The sequence below is a fragment of the Salarias fasciatus genome, chromosome 11, assembly GCF_902148845.1.
Source record: "Salarias fasciatus chromosome 11, fSalaFa1.1, whole genome shotgun sequence".
NCBI lineage: Eukaryota > Metazoa > Chordata > Actinopteri > Blenniiformes > Blenniidae > Salarias > Salarias fasciatus.
Genome location: NC_043755.1, coordinates 35,715,506 through 35,738,990, shown reverse-complemented (window position 1 = coordinate 35,738,990; position 23,485 = coordinate 35,715,506). Strand labels below are relative to the sequence as shown.

Genomic DNA, 23,485 nt, shown 5'->3' with positions numbered 1-23,485 from the left:
CATTCAGTGATGTGTTCAATGTGCCCTGATATATTCACTGTAAGCACCGCTAACAGCGCGACATTGTCACTTGAAAGTCGGAGTGCCGGTCCGGCTCCAGTGTTTCTTGGGGATAATTTGAGATGATGTGACGTAATGCGCCTCCAGCTGGCCTGACTTCCTTATCTTTCGTTTTGTCCGCCATTACTCCGCCAGATGCTTAGCGAGCAACAACTGAGCAGTACTGAGGATGAATCAGACCGGCTTCCAGCACTGCAGCGCCACACAGACCCACCAGGCAGGAGAACCTTAAAGGTATAGTGGACGATTTTCTTAAAGGAGTCGAAGCCAAACGTCTGTTACTCGCTTTTTGAAAAATGCGCATGCGCCAGACCGTCCTACCTGCTCCACTGCTCTACGAGCTCGCTTGACAGCGTTACACAAGCATTTCTCCAGCGTGATTGACATGTTGGGGGACAAATAGTTGAGACTCGCATCACGCCATTCATTGGCTAAAACATTGTCCATTATACCTTTAAAGCCAGGGTAGACGATGCTGTCCAACAGCACTTCCTGTCATCCTGAGTGAAATGCTCCTCCCCCCTGGGAGAAGTCGATACATTATGTGGACGGAAAAAGGTGCGGAAAAAATCTGACCACTGTAGCGGCCACAGGACAGTAAAAACTCCGACCAATTGGGTATGAGTGTTGGGTTGGGGGGGGGGGGGGGGGGGGGGGGGGGGTGATGCCCGGGATCTCGGGGTGCGTGGCCGGAGCGCTGGGGGGGTACTGGCCTGGGGTGGGTAGCCACCCGTGTGGGCCGGTTCTCCCGGGGGGGTCATGGCCCTCCGCCTGGGTGGGGGGTTGGCTCCTGGGCTCTCGGCCCTGCCGGCTCCTGCCGGTCGTGGCTCCGCGGGGCCCGGGCCCCGGGACTGCCGGGGTCCCCGGCCGGGGCTTTCCTCTGCCCCGTTTCTGGACCGGAGCGGGGGCGTCTGCCTGGGGGGGCGGCTTGGATCCGGGCTCTGTGATGACCGCCGGCTGTCTGGGCTCTGAGGGCCTCTCTGGCCTGCTTCTGGCCTTCTCAGAGGTCAGAGGTCATATATGCATGATCACTATCACCATCACTGTCACCATCATATTCACATGATCACGTTGATCTTTAATCACTCTTCACATACTGGGTTACCTTGTCTTCTTGTGGTGGTTAGACTAACGGTGATCTGTAGCAGACCTCTCTTGATGCACGCCCCGAGTTTACTGCTAGTTACTACTAGTTACTACTAGTTACTACTAGTTACTACTAGTTACTACTAGCTATATTTTCAAAAAAAAAAAAAGATTTGTGGCGTCCTTTTGTGTTGGTTGTCGGCTGTTTTGGTGTTGTCTAGATTGGGGGTTTGGGATTGTTCTTGGTTGCGTGTGGTGCGTCAACAACTCTGTTTTGTATTGTGACTTTGTACATAGGTTGTGCCCCCCCCCCCCCCCCCCGTTCTCCCTCTCTTTATCTCTCTCTCTTTCTGTCTCTCGCTCTCTGAGCGTCTCCGTCCCAGTCCTGTCCTCAGCCATGCCGGATGCCAGCTTTAAATAAAGGCAGCAGCAGGAGGAGACTCAGTCTCGTCCTGCTGCTGACAGTAAAATCTGTTCGGACAGTAAAAGGCCACAATCAGACAGTGTTGCACGCCCCAGCTGCCGAACAGGACAAGGGGAAAAAAAACCAAAACAAAACTCCGACCAATCGGAAGGCGCGGACCGCTCTTAAGAAACCGATCAAATCCCTTCGCCTTTCTACCAGCCCCCCTGCGCGTACATTTCAATGGCGTGCACTGGCCCTGGTTCAGTGTGCGCGTCGCCAAGGCGCTCTCGGCTCACGTGAAAAATAGAACGAAGCAGAGCGGGCGCGCTGCAGAGCGCTCGCCGCGGCGGTGCGCGCGGCGCCTCCCTGCGCGTTGTGTGCGGGCAGTCAGATAGGTTAACATGGGAGGCGATCACAAACTCCGTGCGCGGCGCTTCGGCGTCCAGTGCTGAGCGCCAGCCCTCTCGGGGACGGGGGAAATACATCGCAAATCGCCGAGATGGACGCTCTGAGGGGGGCGTGTCACTAAGCTAAGGAGATTCTTAAAGAGACAGGGACCCATTTCCAGTGGTTTGAGGCAGCCTGATGCAGAGAAACATTTGATATAAGTTGTTTTTAACACATGCAGGGCTAAAGGGCTAAAAAACACGTAATGCCCCTCCTTCAAAGGTTACTGCAGCGCTGCTAACAGAGCCAGGAGGGAGCTCCTGGCTCTGTTAGTCCGTGCACGTATATGGAGGCAAGCCACAGACACAAGCGTTTCACTAAACTGCAGTTACGCCCAAGGCCTGCAGGGGCCGTTGTTTTGCATGAAACGTGCAAACTCCTCAGTGCACCTTCAAGAGCTCAATGTTGTCAACTGCAAACATGACGATGAGGCCCATGTCTCACTCTTCTCACATTTAGTGTAAAGAGTTCAGGATGAAGAAAAACCATGTCTACATCAACTCATTTACAAAACTGTTTTAAAGCATGTAATATATCTGATTTTGTTTCTTACATTCATGGTTGATTGTTTCAGCATGGTCTGTAAAAATTATGCAAACGTGCAAAAAACATCCAATTAAAAAAACAAACAAAAAACAACCACATCCTATAGTTCACAGAATGTAACACTAAGATTCCAATTTTAGGCCAGCAGATCGGGCCCCAGCAGTCTGGACCAAACGATCACAGATCAATACAGTCAGCATGGCCGCATCGGGGTGAACTCTCAGTCTGAACAAACGATCACAGATCAATACAGTCAACGTGGCCGCATCGGGGTGAACTCTCAGTCTGAACAAACGATCACAGATCAATACAGTCACCTTGGCCGCATCGGGGTGAACTCTCAGTCTGAACAAACGATCACAGATCAATACAGTCAGCATGGCCGCATCGGGGTGAACTCTCAGTCTGAACAAACGATCACAGATCAATACAGTCACCTTGGCCGCATCGGGGTGAACTCTCAGTCTGAACAAACGATCACAGATCAATACAGTCAACGTGGCCGCATCGGGGTGAACTCTCAGTCTGAACAAACGATCACAGATCAATACAGTCACCTTGGCCGCATCGGGGTGAACTCTCAGTCTGAACAAACGATCACAGATCAATACAGTCAGCGTGGCCGCATCGGGGTGAACTCTCAGTCTGAACAAACGATCACAGATCAATACAGTCACCTTGGCCGCATCGGGGTGAACTCTCAGTCTGAACAAACGATCACAGATCAATACAGTCAGCATGGCCGCATCGGGGTGAACTCTCAGTCTGAACAAACGATCACAGATCAATACAGTCACCTTGGCCGCATCGGGGTGAACTCTCAGTCTGAACAAACGATCACAGATCAATACAGTCAACGTGGCCGCATCGGGGTGAACTCTCAGTCTGAACAAACGATCACAGATCAATACAGTCACCTTGGCCGCATCGGGGTGAACTCTCAGTCTGAACAAACGATCACAGATCAATACAGTCAGCGTGGCCGCATCGGGGTGAACTCTCAGTCTGAACAAACGATCACAGATCAATACAGTCAGCGTGGCCGCATCGGGGTGAACTCTCAGTCTGAACAAACGATCACAGATCAATACAGTCAGCGTGGCCGCATCGGGGTAAACTCTCAGTCTGAACAAACGATCACAGATCAATACAGTCAGCGTGGCCGCATCGGGGTAAACTCTCAGTCTGAACAAACGATCACAGATCAATACAGTCAGCATGGCCGCATCGGGGTAAACTCTCAGTCTGAACCAAACGATCACAGATCAATACAGTCAGCATGGCCGCATCGGGGTGAACTCTCAGTCTGAACAAACGATCACAGATCAATACAGTCAGCATGGCCGCATCGGGGTGAACTCTCAGTCTGAACAAACGATCACAGATCAATACAGTCAGCATGGCCGGCATCAGCATAGATTTAGACAGAAAAGGCTACATGGCTGATTGGGGTTTCGCCGGAGACGTCACCGGTCGGCCATCTTGCCCAGGGGGACTTCTCCGGAGCGCTCTACAGTAGTGGATGGAAGGTGAGCGACCTACACAGACAATAATACACTTAACTTGCTGACTTCTTGAGGAATTTACAATTGGTTTGGTTTATTAAAAACCTTCTTAACGTGGCTATGATCCAGGCCGCGCAGACCTGTTGAAATTGCAGTTTTTCTTTTCGAAAATCGCTAGTTGTGTTTTTTACAGCCATTTGCAAGACTGCAATCTGGGAGTTTATTATTATTATATAGGTTTCCATGAGAACAATAATAATTTTGTGAAATTTTTGTCTAAATGACAATTTATGTGGATGCACTTGGGTATTAGCTAGCAAAAAAAAAAAAAAATAATAATAATAATAAGAGGTTGTGAATGAGACATGTGAGCCACTTGGACTATTACTAAGTAACCTGGACTTAAATTCCATACAGGTGGGAAAGGCATAGTTACCCCTTCATTTTAACATGATCTCCAGGCTGTTTCAGGAGTGAAATATATTGTAGATTTAGATCCATTGTGATACAGTAACTGGCTGGCTTTGTGTTTGTAAAAATACCCCCCTACAGTGCAAGATCCACACTTTAGTGCAGCATATGATCGCTCAACGCCTTGGGATCCTCCTGGAAGAGCTGGAAGAAGAGTCTGGGGACAGGAGGTCTGGGGACAGGAGGTCTGGGGACAGGCGGTCTGGGGACAGGAGGTCTGGGGACAGGCGGTCTGGGGACAGGCGGTCTGGGGACAGGAGGTCTGGGGACAGGCGGTCTGGGGACAGGAGGTCTGGGGACAGGAGGTCTGGGGACAGGCGGTCTGGGGACAGGCGGTCTGGGGACAGGCGGTCTGGGGACAGGAGGTCTGGGCATCCCTGCTGAGCCTGCTGCAGCTGATCGTAGCAGCTGTGTCCCGCTCGGCTTTGTGTGTCAGTGACTCCTTTTTCGGATTAAATGCACTTTTATCTTTGTTAATAATGTCGAGGTTTTCCTTCCAGCTCCAAACAGCAGACCTGGACCCGTGGCCTCTCACCTGGTCGTGCAGGTACAGACCTGGACCCGTGGCCTCTCACCTGGTCGTGCAGGTACAGACCTGGACCCGTGGCCTCTCACCTGGTCGTGCAGGTACAGACCTGGACCCGTGGCCTCTCACCTGGTCGTGCAGGTACAGACCTGGACCCGTGGCCTCTCACCTGGTCGTGCAGGTACAGACCTGGACCCGTGGCCTCTCACCTGGTCGTGCAGGTACAGACCTGGACCCGTGGCCTCTCACCTGGTCGTGCAGGTACAGACCTGGACCCGTGGCCTCTCACCTGGTCGTGCAGGTACAGACCTGGACCCGTGGCCTCTCACCTGGTCGTGCAGGTACAGACCTGGACCCGTGGCCTCTCACCTGGTCGTGCAGGTACAGACCTGGACCCGTGGCCTCTCACCTGGTCGTGCAGGTACAGACCTGGACCCGTGGCCTCTCACCTGGTCGTGCAGGTACAGACCTGGACCCGTGGCCTCTCACCTGGTCGTGCAGGTACAGACCTGGACCCGTGGCCTCTCACCTGGTCGTGCAGGTACAGACCTGGACCCGTGGCCTCTCACCTGGTCGTGCAGGTACAGACCTGGACCCGTGGCCTCTCACCTGGTCGTGCAGGTACTGGTCTTTGTAGCTTTGCAGTGGCTTCCCGTCCAGTAAGATCTCCCCGTCTCCGTTCTGGAGCTGGTAAAACCTCTCCAGCAGCTTCACACATGTAGACTTCCCGGACCTGTTGGAGCCCACCAGGGCCGTGATTTTACCCGGCTTCAACTCCAGACTCACATTCTGGTAGAAGAGAAGCACAAGCTGAGAACCGGCACACGGCAAACACCACAAAGCCCAAGGAACAAATGAGACCTGCCTTGAGCACCGGGGGGTTTTCGTTGGCTTTTCCAGGATAGCAGAACGTGACGTTTCTGAACTGAACGTGTCCCTCCAGACGATCCGGCTCCAGACTGCCGTCGGGGGGGACCTGAGGTTCCCGATCCAAATACTCGAAGATCTTCTCAGAGGCTCCGATGGCTTTCTTCACTTCTGGGTAACAACGCATCACGGCCTGGAGAGCAGACATTATTGAAAGACAGGACTGGCTGTAGAGGCTGGCGTTCTCCTGGCGTTCTCCTGGAGCCTCACCTCCAGCGAGGACGTGAACTGCAGCTCATAGAGGACGAAAGCCACCAGGTCTCCACTGCTGACGGCTCCTTCAGTCACCAGCAGTCCTCCGTAGTACAGAATGGCCACTTTCAAGGCCAAAGAGGTCATCTGGAGGAACAGTTTGATTTTTACAGGTTAATGAGAGAATGACAAAACAACAGCATTGGACTGAATTCTTCAGCTGCATCCTGACGTGTTTTCTGTTTTTTCACTCAACCAGTGCAGTTGGTCTGCTATGTTCAGGTGAAAGAAAGAGCAGCCTGATCAGGCTGAGTTTTCCATGGAATCAAGTTAAAGTTCAGCTTATTTCAATTCAATGAACTCAGCTTTATTTGTATTCCGCCAAGTAAAAGCCCCGTCAACTTTGGACACTTTAACTGAGAAACAAAAATGAGCAAGAATCACCCGGATTCTCCACCGGGCCGTCTGCTGCCGAGCGGCGAGCTTTCACCCTCTGAGAGAACGCTCTCCACAAAACACCCACGCCACAGAGTCCAGCACAATACGGGGTTTTTACTCCTACCATAAAAACTTCATCGTTCATGGTTTAAAGAAAAAAAATCTGGTAACTAGCGACAGCTGAGAGAGGACAAACCCTGCAGATTTGACTGGATGGATGGATGGATGCTGGATGGATGGATGGATGCTGGATGGATGGATGGATGGATGGATGCTGGATGGACGGATGGATGGATGGATGGACGGATGGATGGATGCTGGATGGACGGATGGATGGATGCTGGATGGATGGATGGATGCTGGATGGACGGATGGATGGATGGATGGATGGATGGACGGATGGATGGATGGATGGATGGATGCTGGATGGACGGATGGATGGATGGATGGATGGATGGATGGATGGATGCTGGATGGATGGATGGATGCTGGATGGACGGATGGATGGATGGATGGACGGATGGATGGATGCTGGATGGACGGATGGATGGATGCTGGATGGACGGATGGATGGATGGAAGGATGGATGGATGGATGCTGGATGGATGGATGGATGCTGGATGGACAGATGGATGGATGGACGGATGGATGGACGGATGGATGGATGGATGGATGAGATAGACAAACTATTGTCCCACTGGGGAAATTTGTCGTTTGCAAAGTGCTACATCATCGTGTGTGCGTGTGTATATATATATATATATATATATATATATATATATATAGTATATATATACTGTATATATGTGTGTGTGTGTGTGTGTGTGTGTGTGTGTATACACAAAAAACACAGCAGAGGTCCAGCACTGTGAGCCCGTCCCTGAAGCAGCACAGCAGTCCGTCCTGCAGCAGCCGCTGGTCCGGCTCTTCAATAAAACAACAGACACGGGAGTGGAGGAAGGTTTCCAGCGGTCCCTCTGGGTCCGACTCTCCATAGCGTCTGCCAGAAGGTTCCGGCTCAGCCTCAGGACCAGACGGTCCTCTGTGAGCCCGGCGCAGCTCTGCCTTCTCACAGATCCTCTGAAGACATGGGCAGTCCTTCTGTCCAGTTATCTTCATGGCTGTTCTTTCCATTTTGGCTAGTCTGGCTTTGAGCTGGACAGAGAATCCTGAGCCGAGCTGCCATACCATAATACTAGACCTGATGATACTGCCTCGCACTGCATCGTCTTTATTTGCACCAGAAAGTCTGAGCCCGGTAAGAAAAGAGTTCTTTGGGACAATTTGACACAGAAGTAATCAGCATCACCAGCATCAGACGGTGGCCCGCCGCCCTCACACCAAGGATGAAGAGCTTCCAGAGACGGCTCTTCACCAGACAGGACTGTCTCCCCCCGCACTCGACCCCCACCAGTCCACATACCGGGGAACAGATCCACAGAGGAGCCGTGGCCAGAGCCCTGCATGGTGCTGATCCACTCTGCCAGGACGCTCTCTGTGGACTGCAGCTCAGCTTCAACACCATCATCCCAGACATACTGCTCAGAAAACTGGACTTACGAGACTAAAAACTAACTGACAGACCCCAGACTGTGAGACTCGGCCCCCACCGGTCCTCCACCCGCAGCCTGAGCACCGGACCACCACAGGGCAGCGTGCTGACCCCCTCCTGAACCGCTCTACACCTACCACTGCAGTCCGGCCCCCAAAGCCCCCCCTCTACATCAATGGGTCCACACATTCAGGTTCCTGGGAGTCCACATCTCTGAGGACAGCTCTCCTGGACGGCCAACGTCACAGCTGTCCTCAAGAAGGCTCAACAGCGTCTCCACTTCCTGAGTCCTCAGGAGGACCAGGCTGGACCGGGAGCTGCTGCTGGCCTCCTGCGTCTCCATCTGGTCCGGGACAAAGGGAGGCTTCAGAGGACAGTCCAGGCTGCCCTGTCCTCCCTGATGGACATGCTCCACCCGGGTCCTCAGCAGGACGGTTCCCACCCCGGGGCCCCGCTGTTTGACCTGCTGAACTCTGAGAGGCACTGCAGGTTGTCAGAACAATGAATGAATGAATGAATGAATGAATGAATGAATGAGAGTGACAGACTGAAGAACCCGGGCTCCAGAGGGGGATATTTATAGAACAGCTTCTCCCTGAGCGGCCTGGGCTCCAGAGGGGATATTTATAGAACAGCTTCTCCCTGAGCGGCCCGGGCTCCAGAGGGGATATTTATAGAACAGCTTCTTCCAGAGTGGCCCGGGCTCCAGAGGGGATATTTATAGAACAGCTTCTCCCTGAGCGGCCCGGGCTCCAGAGGGGATATTTATAGAACAGCTTCTTCCAGAGTGGCCCGGGCTCCAGAGGGGATATTTATAGAACAGCTTCTCCCTGAGCGGCCCGGGCTCCAGAGGGGATATTTATAGAACAGCTTCTCCCTGAGCAGCCCGGGCTCCAGAGGGGGGTATTTATAGAACAGCTTCTCCCTGAGCAGCCCGGGCTCCAGAGGGGATATTTATAGAACAGCTTCTCCCTGAGCGGCCCGGGCTCCAGAGGGGGATATTTATAGAACAGCTTCTTCCAGAGCGGCCCGGGCTCCAGAGGGGGATATTTATAGAACAGCTTCTTCCAGAGCGGCCCGGGCTCCAGAGGGGGATATTTATAGAACAGCTTCTCCCTGAGCATCCCGGGCTCCAGAGGGGGATATTTATAGAACAGCTTCTCCCTGAGCGGCCCGGGCTCCAGAGGGGGATATTTATAGAACAGCTTCTTCCTGAGCGGCCTGGGCTCCAGAGGGGGATATTTATAGAACAGCTTCTTCCAGAGCAGCCCGGGCTCCAGAGGGGGATATTTATAGAACAGCTTCTTCCAGAGCAGCCCGGGCTCCAGAGGGGGATATTTATAGAACAGCTTCTCCCTGAGCAGCCCGGGCTCCAGAGGGGGGTATTTATAGAACAGCTTCTCCCTGAGCAGCCCGGGCTCCAGAGGGGGGTATTTATAGAACAGCTTCTCCCTGAGCAGCCCGGGCTCCAGAGGGGGATATTTATAGAACAGCTTCTTCCAGAGCGGCCCGGGCTCCAGAGGGGGATATTTATAGAACAGCTTCTCCCTGAGCATCCCGGGCTCCAGAGGGGGATATTTATAGAACAGCTTCTCCCTGAGCGGCCCGGGCTCCAGAGGGGGATATTTATAGAACAGCTTCTTCCTGAGCGGCCTGGGCTCCAGAGGGGGATATTTATAGAACAGCTTCTTCCAGAGCAGCCCGGGCTCCAGAGGGGGATATTTATAGAACAGCTTCTTCCAGAGCAGCCCGGGCTCCAGAGGGGGATATTTATAGAACAGCTTCTTCCTGAGCAGCCCGGGCTCCAGAGGGGGGTATTTATAGAACAGCTTCTCCCTGAGCGGCCCGGGCTCCAGAGGGGGATATTTATAGAACAGCTTCTTCCAGAGCAGCCCGGGCTCCAGAGGGGGATATTTATAGAACAGCTTCTTCCAGAGCGGCCCGGGCTCCAGAGGGGGATATTTATAGAACAGCTTCTTCCAGAGCGGCCCGGGCTCCAGAGGGGGATATTTATAGAACAGCTTCTTCCTGAGCAGCCCGGGCTCCAGAGGGGGGTATTTATAGAACAGCTTCTCCCTGAGCGGCCCGGGCTCCAGAGGGGGATATTTATAGAACAGCTTCTTCCAGAGCGGCCCGGGCTCCAGAGGGGGATATTTATAGAACAGCTTCTTCCAGAGCGGCCCGGGCTCCAGAGGGGGATATTTATAGAACAGCTTCTTCCTGAGCAGCCCGGGCTCCAGAGGGGGGTATTTATAGAACAGCTTCTCCCTGAGCGGCCTGGGCTCCAGAGGGGGATATTTATAGAACAGCTTCTCCCTGAGCGGCCCGGGCTCCAGAGGGGATATTTATAGAACAGCTTCTCCCTGAGCGGCCCGGGCTCCAGAGGGGATATTTATAGAACAGCTTCTCCCTGAGCAGCCCGGGCTCCAGAGGGGATATTTATAGAACAGCTTCTTCCTGAGCAGCCCGGGCTCCAGAGGGGGGTATTTATAGAACAGCTTCTCCCTGAGCGGCCCGGGCTCCAGAGGGGGATATTTATAGAACAGCTTCTTCCAGAGCAGCCCGGGCTCCAGAGGGGGATATTTATAGAACAGCTTCTCCCTGAGCATCCCGGGCTCCAGAGGGGATATTTATATGTGCTGCTGCTGCTACTTTTCATGTATTATTTATGCTTTTAAATGTATTACGTTTGAACTGAAGGAGACACTCTCCAAATTTCATTGTACTTTTGTATAATGACAATAAATGCCTTTCTATTCTAACAAGCACTTTCAGCAGACCCGGCCTTAACCAATCCGGCGCCCTCGGCAAGATTTTAGGTGGCGCCCCCTTGCATTGCCAGCGTATACTGTACACTGTACAGTAAACTTGATAGATTTGTCTTTGACAATTGTTTTGTTCAAAGGAAGATAATTCCCAATCAGCATCGTCAGCAAGATAATAAATCAAAGATAAATATAATGCAAAATTAAATGAATATATGAAATACAATATGAATACCTAACATGAAGTACCGTATTGGCCCGAATATAAGACGACTCCGATTATAACACGACTCCTGTTTTTCAAAGATCATTCTGTGAAAAAAAAAAATGCTGAAGACAGTAAGGTCACTCAAAACGACTTATGAAAAACTCAAAACTCACAACTGAGATAACATTTCACGAGATATAAAATGAAAAAATATATTGTCTTTCTCAAAATAAGAAACAATAAGCAACAAATAAGAACCTCAAGGGGTCCAAACTGCATAAATGATGTAAATAACTGTCCAGGTCCTTCAGCTGAATCAGGCTCTGGTGGTGGACATTCCGTCTGTCCGTCTTTCAGAGACGTCTTCACTCCCCCTTCTATCAGTCTCTCTGAAGCGTCTCTCAGGACCACGGAAAGCTTTTCTCATAGCGTTAGCATCTGGAGTGTTTTTTCTGTGCTCTCCAGTCAGAACGAGGCTCTGCTCCACCAGACCTCCTGGCGGCTTGGCAGTAGTTTGATGACTCTGCTGCGTTGATCACCATCAGTTTAAAGTTGGTATCATAACTTCTCCTCTGTTGTTGCTCAGTTGTCCAGCGTTCAGCCCCTTTGTTCCAGATGATCCGCCATTTTTCATCAGATCATTTGATCTCATTTCATCGCTCCACTCGCTCTCTGCTCAGTGATACTTTGGCTCCATCTAGCGGCGCGGATGCGTATTGACCATCTACCGTAAGTCCGTGATTATAACACCACCCCACTTTTGAGGATGCAATTTCTGGAAAAAAACATCGTCTTATATTCGGGCCAATACGGTATAAATGGTACAGAAAATCAAACATCAAGCTTCTTTCAGCAGAAGCAACTGGAACAGGAGGAGTGGCAGAGATTCCCAGTGCAGCCCACATGTTGGGGTGAAGTAGCTGAGGTGGAGGCACCAGGAGGAGCGCTTGATTCTTCTTGAAGCCCTCTGAGGCAACTGTTGTTGTGATACTGGGCTATACAAAAATAAATTGATTGATTGATTGATTCTGAGGTGGAGGCACCAAATGAAGCCTTGATTCTGCTGCACCCCAGGCGGATTGTGTTGCTGAGGTGGAGGCAGCAGCAGCAGAAGTGGTCGGTGGTCCAGGGGGATTTAGAAACTTCAGCAGCACATCTGAAAAGAGTATGTGACTCCACAGAGTATCTAATAATGAAAACACATGATTCCAAGAATAAAATGAAATGATATACGAAATAATGAAAAAAAAACAAAAAACAAAACATATACATGTATGATGTTCACTATGGAGTGCATGTATAATATACAAGGCACTTGTTTCTGATGTGCCAATAAGATGTTCAGTTTATTAGGGACCGAGCAAGGTCTCTATTGTTTTTCGTTCGTTTCTTTTGAGATATTATTATTACGCGCCCCCCACCCCCCCGGTTTGACCCCAAATTTGACCCCCTAAACATGCACAAAACTCACCAAATTTGGCACGCACATCGTGACCGGCAAAAGTTTTTATAAAATACAAAAACGAAAACCACCGGCTCTTTAGCGCCACCTATATCCCAAAAAACGTCTAAAACAGTCGCTACGGCCCGCAGGAATGTCGTAGAGAGATCAAACCAAAACTCACGCGTTCGTCTCATCATGATCTACATTTCACACACTGACACCCCTGACCTAAATCCAACAGGAAGCCCGCTATTTCCCTTTCAAAGTAAAATTTTGCTCCAAATCACTCCTCACGAAAAAATTATCTCCTCTGAGACCGTTTGTCGTACAAACATAAGAGTCACGCGACGTGAAAGAGGACAAATTTCTCTACAAAAGTTGTGAACAACTTTGTCAAAAGTCTAACGGTGTGGATTTGATTAGCGTTCAAAAATGGAAGTCTGAAATCCTGCCTTGCTCCGGCCCTCATCCATTATAATGGGGAAAAAAAGAACAACACCTCGAACAACTGGAGATTGTGGCTAAACCGTGACTCCTATCAACAAACCGAGCACACGCAAAGCCTCACCAGGTTCTCCTGAACAAGATGATGTTACATAAGTGGGGATAATCCTAAATTGTTTATTGTATTGCTTGTTTTAATATTGTTCAACCTGAGTTCCACTTGTGGTTAAACTGGACTGTCTCATGTTGTATTTACGTGTGAAACGACTCGAGATGTGCTGCAAACGAATTGCCCTATGGGATCAATAAAGTTTTCTGAATCTGAATCTAATTTCATGTTATATGTACGTTTTCACAGGTATGAAACGGTGTGCGTTCTGCATTTTTTTTGCTCTCAGTTATAATGGAGCCGGGTGGGGAAAAATCTCGCGCTTCTCACAAACTGAGGCCTCTACGGTCCAAACTAAAAGTCTGACTGCTCTGAAAGCCTCACCAACTGAAAGACAACTAATTTTCCTTGTTAGTGGATGACAGATACTTACAGCTTCATTTTAGTGGACGGGACATACTAACAACTCCATGTTAGTGGATGACAGATGCTAACAACTCCATGTTAGTGGATGACAGATGCTAACAACTCCATGTTAGTGGATGACAGATGCTAACAACTCCCATGTTAGTGGATGACAGATGCTAACAACTCCCATGTTAGTGGATGGACGATTCAGTCGCGGGCCGGCGGGGAGACTCGGTCCCGACCAATGCCGCTTGCGGCTTTAATTGTCATTACAGTGGAATGCTGAACAGCACAGTGTAAAGCAGCAGTGAACTGCAGTACTGATGTTATAATACACATCTGACTGAATTACAGCAGTGCTGATATTCACAGCAGCATCCCTCTCCTGTGATACTCTTAACATTAATGATGAGCCCACAGCTATAAGATCTGGGTGGAAAAGTGACTACCAGCAGGGCCAGCGTTAGCTCCCCAGATGGCAAATCAAACGTTCAACAAAGGAATGAAAGAAAATGTGAACACCGTCTGAAATGATCTAGTATAAATTTTCCTGAGGAATGTAAGCTGAGAATACCAGTGGTTATCTACATGATCTACATTATTTTCCACAACAACAAGCCCCTCCACATTATTGATATTGATTAGTGATTAGCAGCCATGTAGCTTAATCCAGGTTAATGTCACGTTCTGCAGCAGAGACATAATTTCATGCAGCATGACCTCTGTCTTTCTCTCGTTTCTCCGCCTTGTTTTCTTGTTTTTTCTTCCCGGGGCATCGGGACAGTTCGTTTTGACATCTGTTCAGACGCTGAGGAGACGTCCAGTGGAGTGAATCGGGAAGGGGGGGGGGCGGACGACTCAGTAAATAATACGCACACTACTGGAATTAATCGTCTTCGCTAAAGAGTACAACGACTTAAAAAAAATTGGGAAAGTTACACCTTTTCTTCTTTCCCATTTGTACTGCTGGCACAGCGGCGCTGGCGCCCCCTGATGGACGGCGCCCTTAGCGTCTGCCTATACTGCCCATGCCACGGGCCGGCTCTGACTTTCCATTTGGATACCAAGATATTTATATGAGGCAACCTGCTCAATCTGCGTCTCCCAAACCCACAGGTCCATGGACACGCATGCCGTTAAGACCGGACACCACTCCTGTGGTTCTGGCAGCATTCACAACAAGGCGGGTGTTCTCAGTCCAAGTTCAGAAGGACCAATGTCTTCTAGATGTCCCACCGCAACTACAGAGTCTTCAGAGAACTTTAAGATGCAGTTATTTAGCCGAGTGTTCCGACAGTCGGATGGTAAATATATAATATAGATGGTAAAAAGGGGGGAAGTGACGCCCCCTTGTGGCACAGCAGTGCTACACTGTCTAATGCTCGAGCGTGCAGAGCGAACCTTGAGCTGTGGGGATCTGGCGTTCGTTTCATTTTTCATTTTATTAGTTTATTTCGGTCATATTTAAAAGTATACCAACCAAAGCAACACCACTGAAAACCAGGTTGACCGAAAAGGTTTAGGCTGGAGCTACTTAGCTTCTACGTGCCGAACCTTCTCACTGTTACACATTTATACCAGAGCAAAACAAACAAAACAAAACAGTCTCAACAACCAATGAGTAGTTAATATTCCAACAAAGAACTAAAAAGAAATAGAACTGCACAAAATATTCAAAACACATGTACGCACATATGTATATGTACATAGCCAAATTTACATACATGCACTTTTTTCTTCTTCTCTTCCTCTTTCCCTTCTATTTATTTATTTTTTAATACCTCCTCTTCTCTCTTCGCCTTTCCATTTCCTACGTTTCCTCCTTGTTTCTCTTTATTCCCTATTTTCCCCCTTTCTTACTTTTTTCTTCCTTCCTTCTTCTCAGCTTCCCCTTTTCTTTTTTCATCTTTTTCCCCTTCTTTCTCCTCTCTTTTCTTCCCTTTCCTTCCTTCACTTTTTCCTTTCCTCTCTTTCCCGTCTCTCTCCCCTTCCTTCTTCCTGTTCCCCTTCCCCTGTCCTTCTCCTTACCTCTTCCCTTTTCTTCCTTCCTTCTTTGTTTCCGTTTTCTTCCCTTCTCCGGTCCTTTCCTTCACTCCCCATCATAACATCAGTCCAATCTATATTTCAGAACAGAAAGTGTTTTAGCTGTGTTTTAAAGAGTCGGACATTTTTACTTTCCTTAATAAACTCAGACAAACTGTTCCACAGTTTCACCCCACAGACTGGAACACATGCTTTTCAGAGTGGTATAGACAGCGGGTTGTTTGAAGTTAAATTTGCCCCTCAAGTCATCCCCTCCTTCTCTCTCTCTAAACATTTTTTGTATATTACCAGGAAGTAAGTTATTGCTTGCTTTGTACATTATTTGTGCAGTTTTGAATTCTACTATATCCATGAGCTTCAATGTCTGGAGATCTAAAAACAGTTCCTTGGTGTGATCACGATAACCTACATTACTAACTATTCTTATTGCTCTTTTTTGCATTAAGCACTGAGTCTGTAAGTTGCTTTTATAAGTGTTCCCCCACACCTCCACACAATAAGTTAAATACGGTAGTATAAGAGTGCAGTACTAGGAGTGTAACGGTATTTGTATTCGTCCCGTACCGTCACGGTACGGGGGTCACGGTTCGGCACACACAATCACATGACGAATACACCAGTGACTAAAAAAAAAAAAAAATTCCAACCTTAGATGGCGGTAATGAGCCTAAAAGCTGCCGGCAACCACCATTATCACAGAAGAAGAAGAAGTAGAACAAGCAGGTCCAAACATGAACAAACAAAGAAGAAAGTCCAAGCGGAATGAGAGCTGCAGCGTGTGGCGGAGCGGATTAAACGGGAGAGTATTTGTTCCTCGTGCGTTCCCTCATACGGAGTGACGTGTGACGTGCCAGTAAACAGGAAGCAGCACAGTCAAAAAACCAGCAGAGAATGCCACGGTGGTGGAAAAACACTTTTTAATACAAAACCCCGACATAAAAAACATTGGAGAGGCGAGATGGAACCAAATCGCGCAGCAGCGAGTTGTATAAAGAGCTCCATGGCAGAATACGAGCGATCGCCGGCTGGTGTTATGGATGAACTGGTTCCCGTGTTAACGAATGACAGCGGAGGTCTGTGTAAACACATGCTGATTACAGCAGTTGTTAAAGTAAGACTCACAAAAGACTTCAAACGTATACACTCACTGTAACTGTCGATAGCCGAGGTTCGCTAGAACGACTAGATGTTTCAGTCATTATTGGTCACAAGTTAACACGGGCACCAGTTAATTCGAAACATCGGCATGCGGCGCAGAGCTCACAGCGAGACGTGCTGCTCCGCACGGCGGTGCTGCGGTCAGGGGAGCAGCCGCTCCTTCAGCAGGTATCATGGAGATTTTGGGACATTATTAGAGCAGATATCAGCAGATAAAAACTCTCTGCTTGGCGCTGAGGACTGCTGCTGCAGAGAGGAAGACCTGCAAGTTCCTCGTGAGACTTTGTGTGCATGTCACAGGGTCCTTGTAAAGGAGGATTCATCGTGGATGTTTTGTATGCTGTACATGAATACACTCGCGTTTAATACTATTGTTTACAATCGGATTGAAAAAACACCATGTAAACTGGGCCAATAATGTGTCGCGTGGGAAAGCTTGGGAAAAATGTTCTGGTGCATTTGTGAGCTTTTTTTACTTTTTCCCCACTGTACCGAAAAACGTACTGAACCGTGACCCTTACACCGAGGTACGTACCGTACCGTGGCTTTTGTGTACCGTTACACCCCTATGCAGTACAACATGAAGAGTGATTTCTGGTTCAGGATTAATCTTGCTTTACTTAAGACTCCAATACTTCTTGCTAACTTCGATCGATCGAACATACTTTATATGGGGTTTCCAGCTGAAACTGTGGCCAACAATCACTCCCAGGAAAGGATTTTCAAAAACCCTTTCTAATCCAACACCGTCAGTCGCAGGCGCGTGCCGTGAGCTCCAGGATTAGGTAGGCAGACAGTCGCAAATTGCGACGGACACACCAATGACAATTTACATGTGTAGGCAGGTCAGTGCCAGCTTACTCTAACAAAATCAAGATCGCATAACACCATTAAAAAAAAGCTTAAACAATGACTTAACAGCAGTCCCAAAACTCTCCCAATTAACTTTATATCTCATGACCACACAGCGCATTCCTTGTTTGTGATCGAGATGCAAAATGAGTGAGAAAATGACAATTCGGACGCGAAGCTGTCTGCGGTGCTGACACGTCTCTCTCTACAGCGCCCACACCCCAACACACATTTAATGAAACACACCTGAAAGCAACAACCAAAAACAACATGCTCAAAACTCAACTGCACATACGAGGGGGTTCCCAAAAGAAACCGGGATTTGGTCAGAAAACAATAATAATAATGAGTTCCGACTTCTGGCCGTCAGATGTGCTGCAGGTAAGCCTCGTGCACATCTGTGAGAAATCTGAGTTCTGGTCCGGGGGTCTGAGAAGGGCCAGATGTCGGCGCGTCAGGTCCGCTCAGCGTGAAAACAACGCTGAGCTGCTTCTCGGCTGTCCAGGGTCTCGTCCACAGCCAGTCTGTCCCTCCAGGTCAGACTGTAAACCAGGACTACTACAGGAAGTCCTCAGACGCTCCGTGAGGATGTGAGGAGGAAGCAGAGCGTCGTGGCGGAGTGGAGCCGGTTGATCCACCACCACAGAGCGCCAGCGGACACGGCGCTGCGCCTCACGCCGTTTCTGGAGGAGAATGAGATGAATCTCCTCTCCCATCCGCCTGATTCTCCAGATGAAGCCTCCAGGGACTTTTTCTTGTTCCCAGGTTGAAGAAGCAGCTGAAGGGACAGCGGTTTGCAGATGTGGAGGAGGGGACAGACAAATCGCAGCCGGCAAAAAATGGCACAATTACGCACGAGTCTGACGACGCATTGGTGAAGTGGGAGACACGGCTGGAGCGCTGCATTAATGCGGATGGAGATTATTTTGAAGGCGACGGTGGTGTTTTATTTTGAAATGTCAGAAATAAAAAGTTACAGTCAAATTCTGGATTCTTTTGGGTCCGCCCTCGTATGTGGCGCTCCTCTTGCCCCTAATTCATGCCATTCACACAGTCATCACAGTGAACAGACTCAGCATGAAGTGATTCTCCACTGCCCTCCTCCGCTGACTGGATTTAACAAGTGAAGTTGGTTCGCAGCTGGTGAAGCTAGTTCGCAGGTGCGCCAACCGTTAGCGGCTAACGTGACTTCGTTCAGAGAGAAACCACATTTTCAGTAACACTGCTTAAAAACAAATAAACTCGCTGACTTGCCTTTATGAAAATGTCGAGAGCGAACAACCCTGTTGGCAGATCTGGAGTCGATATGTCACGCTGCGACCCCCGCCGTCTGACGCCTCTTCCTCATTTCCTCAGTCTGCTCCCCGTCATTTCTTCTCCAGGTGGGAAACTGGAAAAAACGGAGCCTGGCTTCTGTCCTGCTCCCGTTCCGTCGATGCGACTTATTATGGCAGCCTGTCACGCAACACGATCGTCCCATTTCTGAGAAATAATGCCGCACTAAAGACGTGAATCACAGAGTGAGACCGTGGCCTGGGAAATGGCGATTCAATCCCACAATGCAACAGAGTGACGTCACCTGCAAAGGACCGATTCACTAATTCTCCGTGAACGTACGTAGAGCATTGGCACAGCAGAGTAACGTAAAAAAGGCAGCGTAGCGATCTGCCTTTTTGCGTCCAAGAGTTTTAGAAGGAGAAACCGACTGCGCCTGCGCGAACCCACATCACTGCGACGATACCACAGATCAAGGCAGAGCAGCGCTGTGCCTGCAGGAGAGGGCGTGGCCTTCAGGAGAGGGCGTGGCCTTCAGGAGAGGGCGTGGCCTCACTGTAACAGCGCGAGGGGAAGTTACTGGTGCAGCGTCTCTGCTTGGCCAGGAGGAGTCTGTGTTGAGTCATTTTTACTGGGCTGTGAAAAGCACTGAATGCTGTCACTTTCAAACCCAAAGGTACTATATATAGTACTATATCGGAAATTAAAATTTGAAAAATGATATATAAAATAATAATAATAAAGCAATTGAAAAAAATTAGAAAAACAAATTATTAAAATGGAATGATTTCATTTTTCCTATCAGCCCAGGGTAGGCAGTGCCCACCCTGCCTACCCCGACTGCACGTCACTGGTCAGTCGTTACCTCGACTCCAGCATTCACATCCTTTTACCAAATACTATAAATGTAGTTTTTTTGAGATTCAGTGATAACTTGTTAGTGTCAAACCACAGCTTCAGCTTACACATTTCCGCTGAGACAACATCCAACAGCTGCTGTAAATTTTCCCCAGAACAAAAGATATTCGTGTCGTCGGCAAAAACAACCAGTTTCACAATACTAGATACTTTACATATATATCATTAATATATAAAATAAATAATTTGGGTCCCAGAATTGAACCTTGAGGCACACCACATGTAATATCCAAGCTAGTTGATCTGTACTCACCCATTTGAACAAATTGTTGCCGGTTTCCAATATAGCTACTCAACCAATTATACCCTACCCCTCTAATCCCCATCCTTTCCAACTTATGCAATAAAATACCATGATCAATTGTATCAAACGCTTTCTTCAGATCAATAAAAATCCCTACTGCATATTTCTTACTGTCAATTGAACTTGTTAATTCTTCAACGAGTTCCATTGCAGCTGATGGGTTTGTTCTGAAACCAGACTGTCGACCCAGTGGAAGCTGATCTTCTCAATCCAACTGTCCAAACGTAGAACAAACATCTTCCCAGAATGTGAGAATTCACAGAGAAGAGCTTTATTTTGGAGGACCGGCACCCGGTTTTGCACGGCGTCGCGTCCCCCATCCTCCGTCCCCCGTCCTCCGTCCCCCGTCCTCCGTCCCCCGTCCCCCGTCCTCCGTCCCCCATCCTCTGTCCCCCATCCCCTGTCCTCCGTCCCTCATCCCCCATCCCCTGTCCTCCGTCCCTCATCCCCCCATCCCCTGTCCTCTGTCCCTCATCCCCCATCCCCTGTCCTCTGTCCCTCATCCCCCCATCCCCTGTCCTCTGTCCCTCATCCCCCATCCCCTGTCCTCCGTCCCTCATCCCCCATCCCCTGTCCTCCGTCCCTCATCCCCCATCCCCTGTCCTCCGTCCCTCATCCCCCCATCCCCTGTCCTCTGTCCCTCATCCCCCCATCCCCTGTCCTCTGTCCCTCATCCCCCATCCCCTGTCCTCCGTCCCTCATCCCCCATCCCCTGTCCTCCGTCCCTCATCCCCCATCCCCTGTCCTCCATCCTCATCCCCTGTCCTCCGTCCCCCATCCCCCGTCCCTCATCCCCCATCCCCTGTGCTCCGTCCCTCATCCCCCATCCTCTGTCCCCCGTCCCTCATCCCCCGTCCCCTGTGCTCCGTCCCTCATCCCCCATCCTCTGTCCCCCGTCCCTCATCCCCCGTCCCCTGTGCTCCGTCCCTCATCCCCCCGTCCTCTGTCCCCCGTCCCCTGTGCTCCGTCCCTCATCCCCCGTCCCCTGTGCTCCGTCCCTCATCCCCCGTCCCCCATCCCCCGTGTTCCGTCCCTCATCCCCCGTCCCCTGTCCTCCGTCCTTCATCCCCTGTCCTCTGTCCCCCTTCCCTCATCCCCCGTCCCCTGTGCTCCGTCCCTCATCCCCCGTCCTCTGTCCCCCGTCCCTCATCCCCCGTCCTCTGTCCCCCGTCCCCTGCTGTTTGCTGCGGTGAGTGAAGGACGGCCTGGCTTCTGTCTGCTGCTGTTAAACTACCTCCAGCATGAAAACAGCGTTCATGGCAATGGAGGCTACTGCTAACGGCTACTGCTAACGGCTACTGCTAACGGCTACTGCTAACGGCTACTGCTAACGGCTACTTCTAACGGCTACTGCTAACGGCTACTGCTAACGGCTACTGCTAACAGCTACTGCTAACAGCTACTGCTAACGGCTACTGCTAACGGCTACTGCTAACGGCTACTGCTAACGGCTACTGCCAGGGCCGTTTCTTCCTATAGGCCAACTAGGCGAATGCCTTGGGCCCCCAAGCCACCAGGGGGCCCCAAAGCTGCATGTTCAACCTCTTCTGAGGAAAATTAAAATGTCCTTTTTTTATCTGTAGCCAGCTCTTGTGTTTATTACACCTCTAATATGCTTAAAAATAGACGTTGGATATAAATAAAATAAACTGCAATGATTTGTGGCATTATTAGTGTGTTGGACCGCTCTGTCACACAGCAAGTGACGTCACGTAGCGGCCGCCGACAGGTACGATGGGAATGATTGACAGCTACCCGTCATTAGCGAGTGGATTAACAAAACAAACCATAATGGTATCAAAAAGAAAGCCCAGCGGCGCGGAAAAACGGAAAAAAAGAAGACTGAGGAAGAAAAACGTTCAAAGGATAAAGGTAAGTCAATTGCTGGTGATGTGGGCTGCAGAGGTCGAGGTGAAACTTGTTTTTTTTTTTTTTTTTCTTTTTGCAAGTTTGTTTATTTGTTGCACTATCTAGTGTTGGATAAATGTTAGCTTGCTGTCTGCTATTATCTGTTCGTCACAAACTCAGCTTTAAGCTTTGTCTCATGAAAGCTGGCCTGTCTTGCCGGGAATGATTGGCTGACTCCGGACCGTAGAGCCGTTCATTCAGATTATAAGGAGGGAGGCATGTCGTTGTAGTAGTCTGCTCTGTGTGGAAGTTGTCTCTCACATATTTTACACTTTATTTTATGATTAGTTAGAATTAATTTACTAAATTTAGAGTGTATTGTATAGGACTCTAATTAAAACTGTGCCACTTTTTTGTTTTTAATTTAAAGAACTCTTTTAAAGGTCTGTTTTTTTAATCGATCAATCAATCAACATTTATTTAATAGAGCCCTTTACAACACATACAGTGACCAAAGTGCGCTCCAAAATAATTAAAGTATATGAATAAAATAAGTACATAATTTAAAACCAATAAAACAATATCAAACCAATAAAAACAAATACAAGTAATGTGTTCAATGAGTGTGATCTATAAATACTAGGCATGGTGTTTTCTTCTTATTTTAGACTGTTATGGCAGTGGTTCATTTGTCTTAGTTTTATTAATTTAGTACAATTGGTAAACTAATGCAGAAAACTCTTAAAAGTGGCAACTTTGTAACTGGGTACAAACTTTAAAGGGACGCTGTACATCACAATGTTTAGTTTAAAGACAGATAATTTTAATTTTCTGCATTACTGCAACAACGCTGTAATAATAAAATAGAATATGTACTCAGGATCTTTTTTTGCTTGATAACCTAATGAGCTTTGTCGTTGCAGGAGCAATTCTAAAATATTTTGGCGCTCCAGACATCGAGCCTGAGAGATCGTCTGAACATCCTGACCAGGAAGCCCCGGGGCCATCAAGTGCCTCCAAACCTCCTTCTGTCCAGAAACTCCAGAACAATCACTTACCTTAGAACCTCTTTCTGCCCAGGAAGCATCAGCTGCACATTTACATGGTCAGCTGTCTGTTTTTGATCCAGCTGACCTGCCAGTGGCCGTCAGTTTTCTCTGATTCATTCAGAACTGATAGGCAGAGGGCCATTTCAGATCAGCTCTGTTTTTACGTTTCCCAGAAAAGAAGATGGCAGAAAGCTAGGAAGCAGACATTTTGAACACAATATACTGTGACTGTTACTGTGAATAGTGTGTTATTAGCTGTTGTGCGGAGTGTGAGACTGTCGTGTTAAGTATTATTTTAAGCGGTGGTTTGTTTTGATTGTTGAACTTTAAAATACATGTTGATTTGCTATGTTTTATTATTTAAAGTAAATGTTTTTTTCTTTTATAAATTCTCAATCTGTTTTATTTATTGACATATAGAGGATGATTTTCCTTGTATTATAGTCTTATCGGTTTAACTTGTCTGAGTGGCTCAACTATTAAGACGTTTGATTTTAACTGTAG

General features: G+C 48.8%; 1 protein-coding gene across 1 annotated transcript in view; it reads right to left on the bottom strand.

Moving 5' to 3' along the window:
• The window catches only part of tap1 (transporter 1, ATP-binding cassette, sub-family B (MDR/TAP)), a 42,327-nt gene that overhangs the window by 2,772 nt on the left and 16,070 nt on the right, over positions 1–23,485 (bottom strand). Inside the window, exons 8-10 of the mRNA XM_030102898.1 lie at positions 6,185–6,313; positions 5,913–6,107; positions 5,657–5,836 (exon numbers count right to left, since the gene is read on the bottom strand). Of these exons, the coding sequence (XP_029958758.1) occupies positions 5,657–5,836; positions 5,913–6,107; positions 6,185–6,313 (504 nt within the window). The remainder of the gene's footprint in view (positions 1–5,656; positions 5,837–5,912; positions 6,108–6,184; positions 6,314–23,485) is intronic.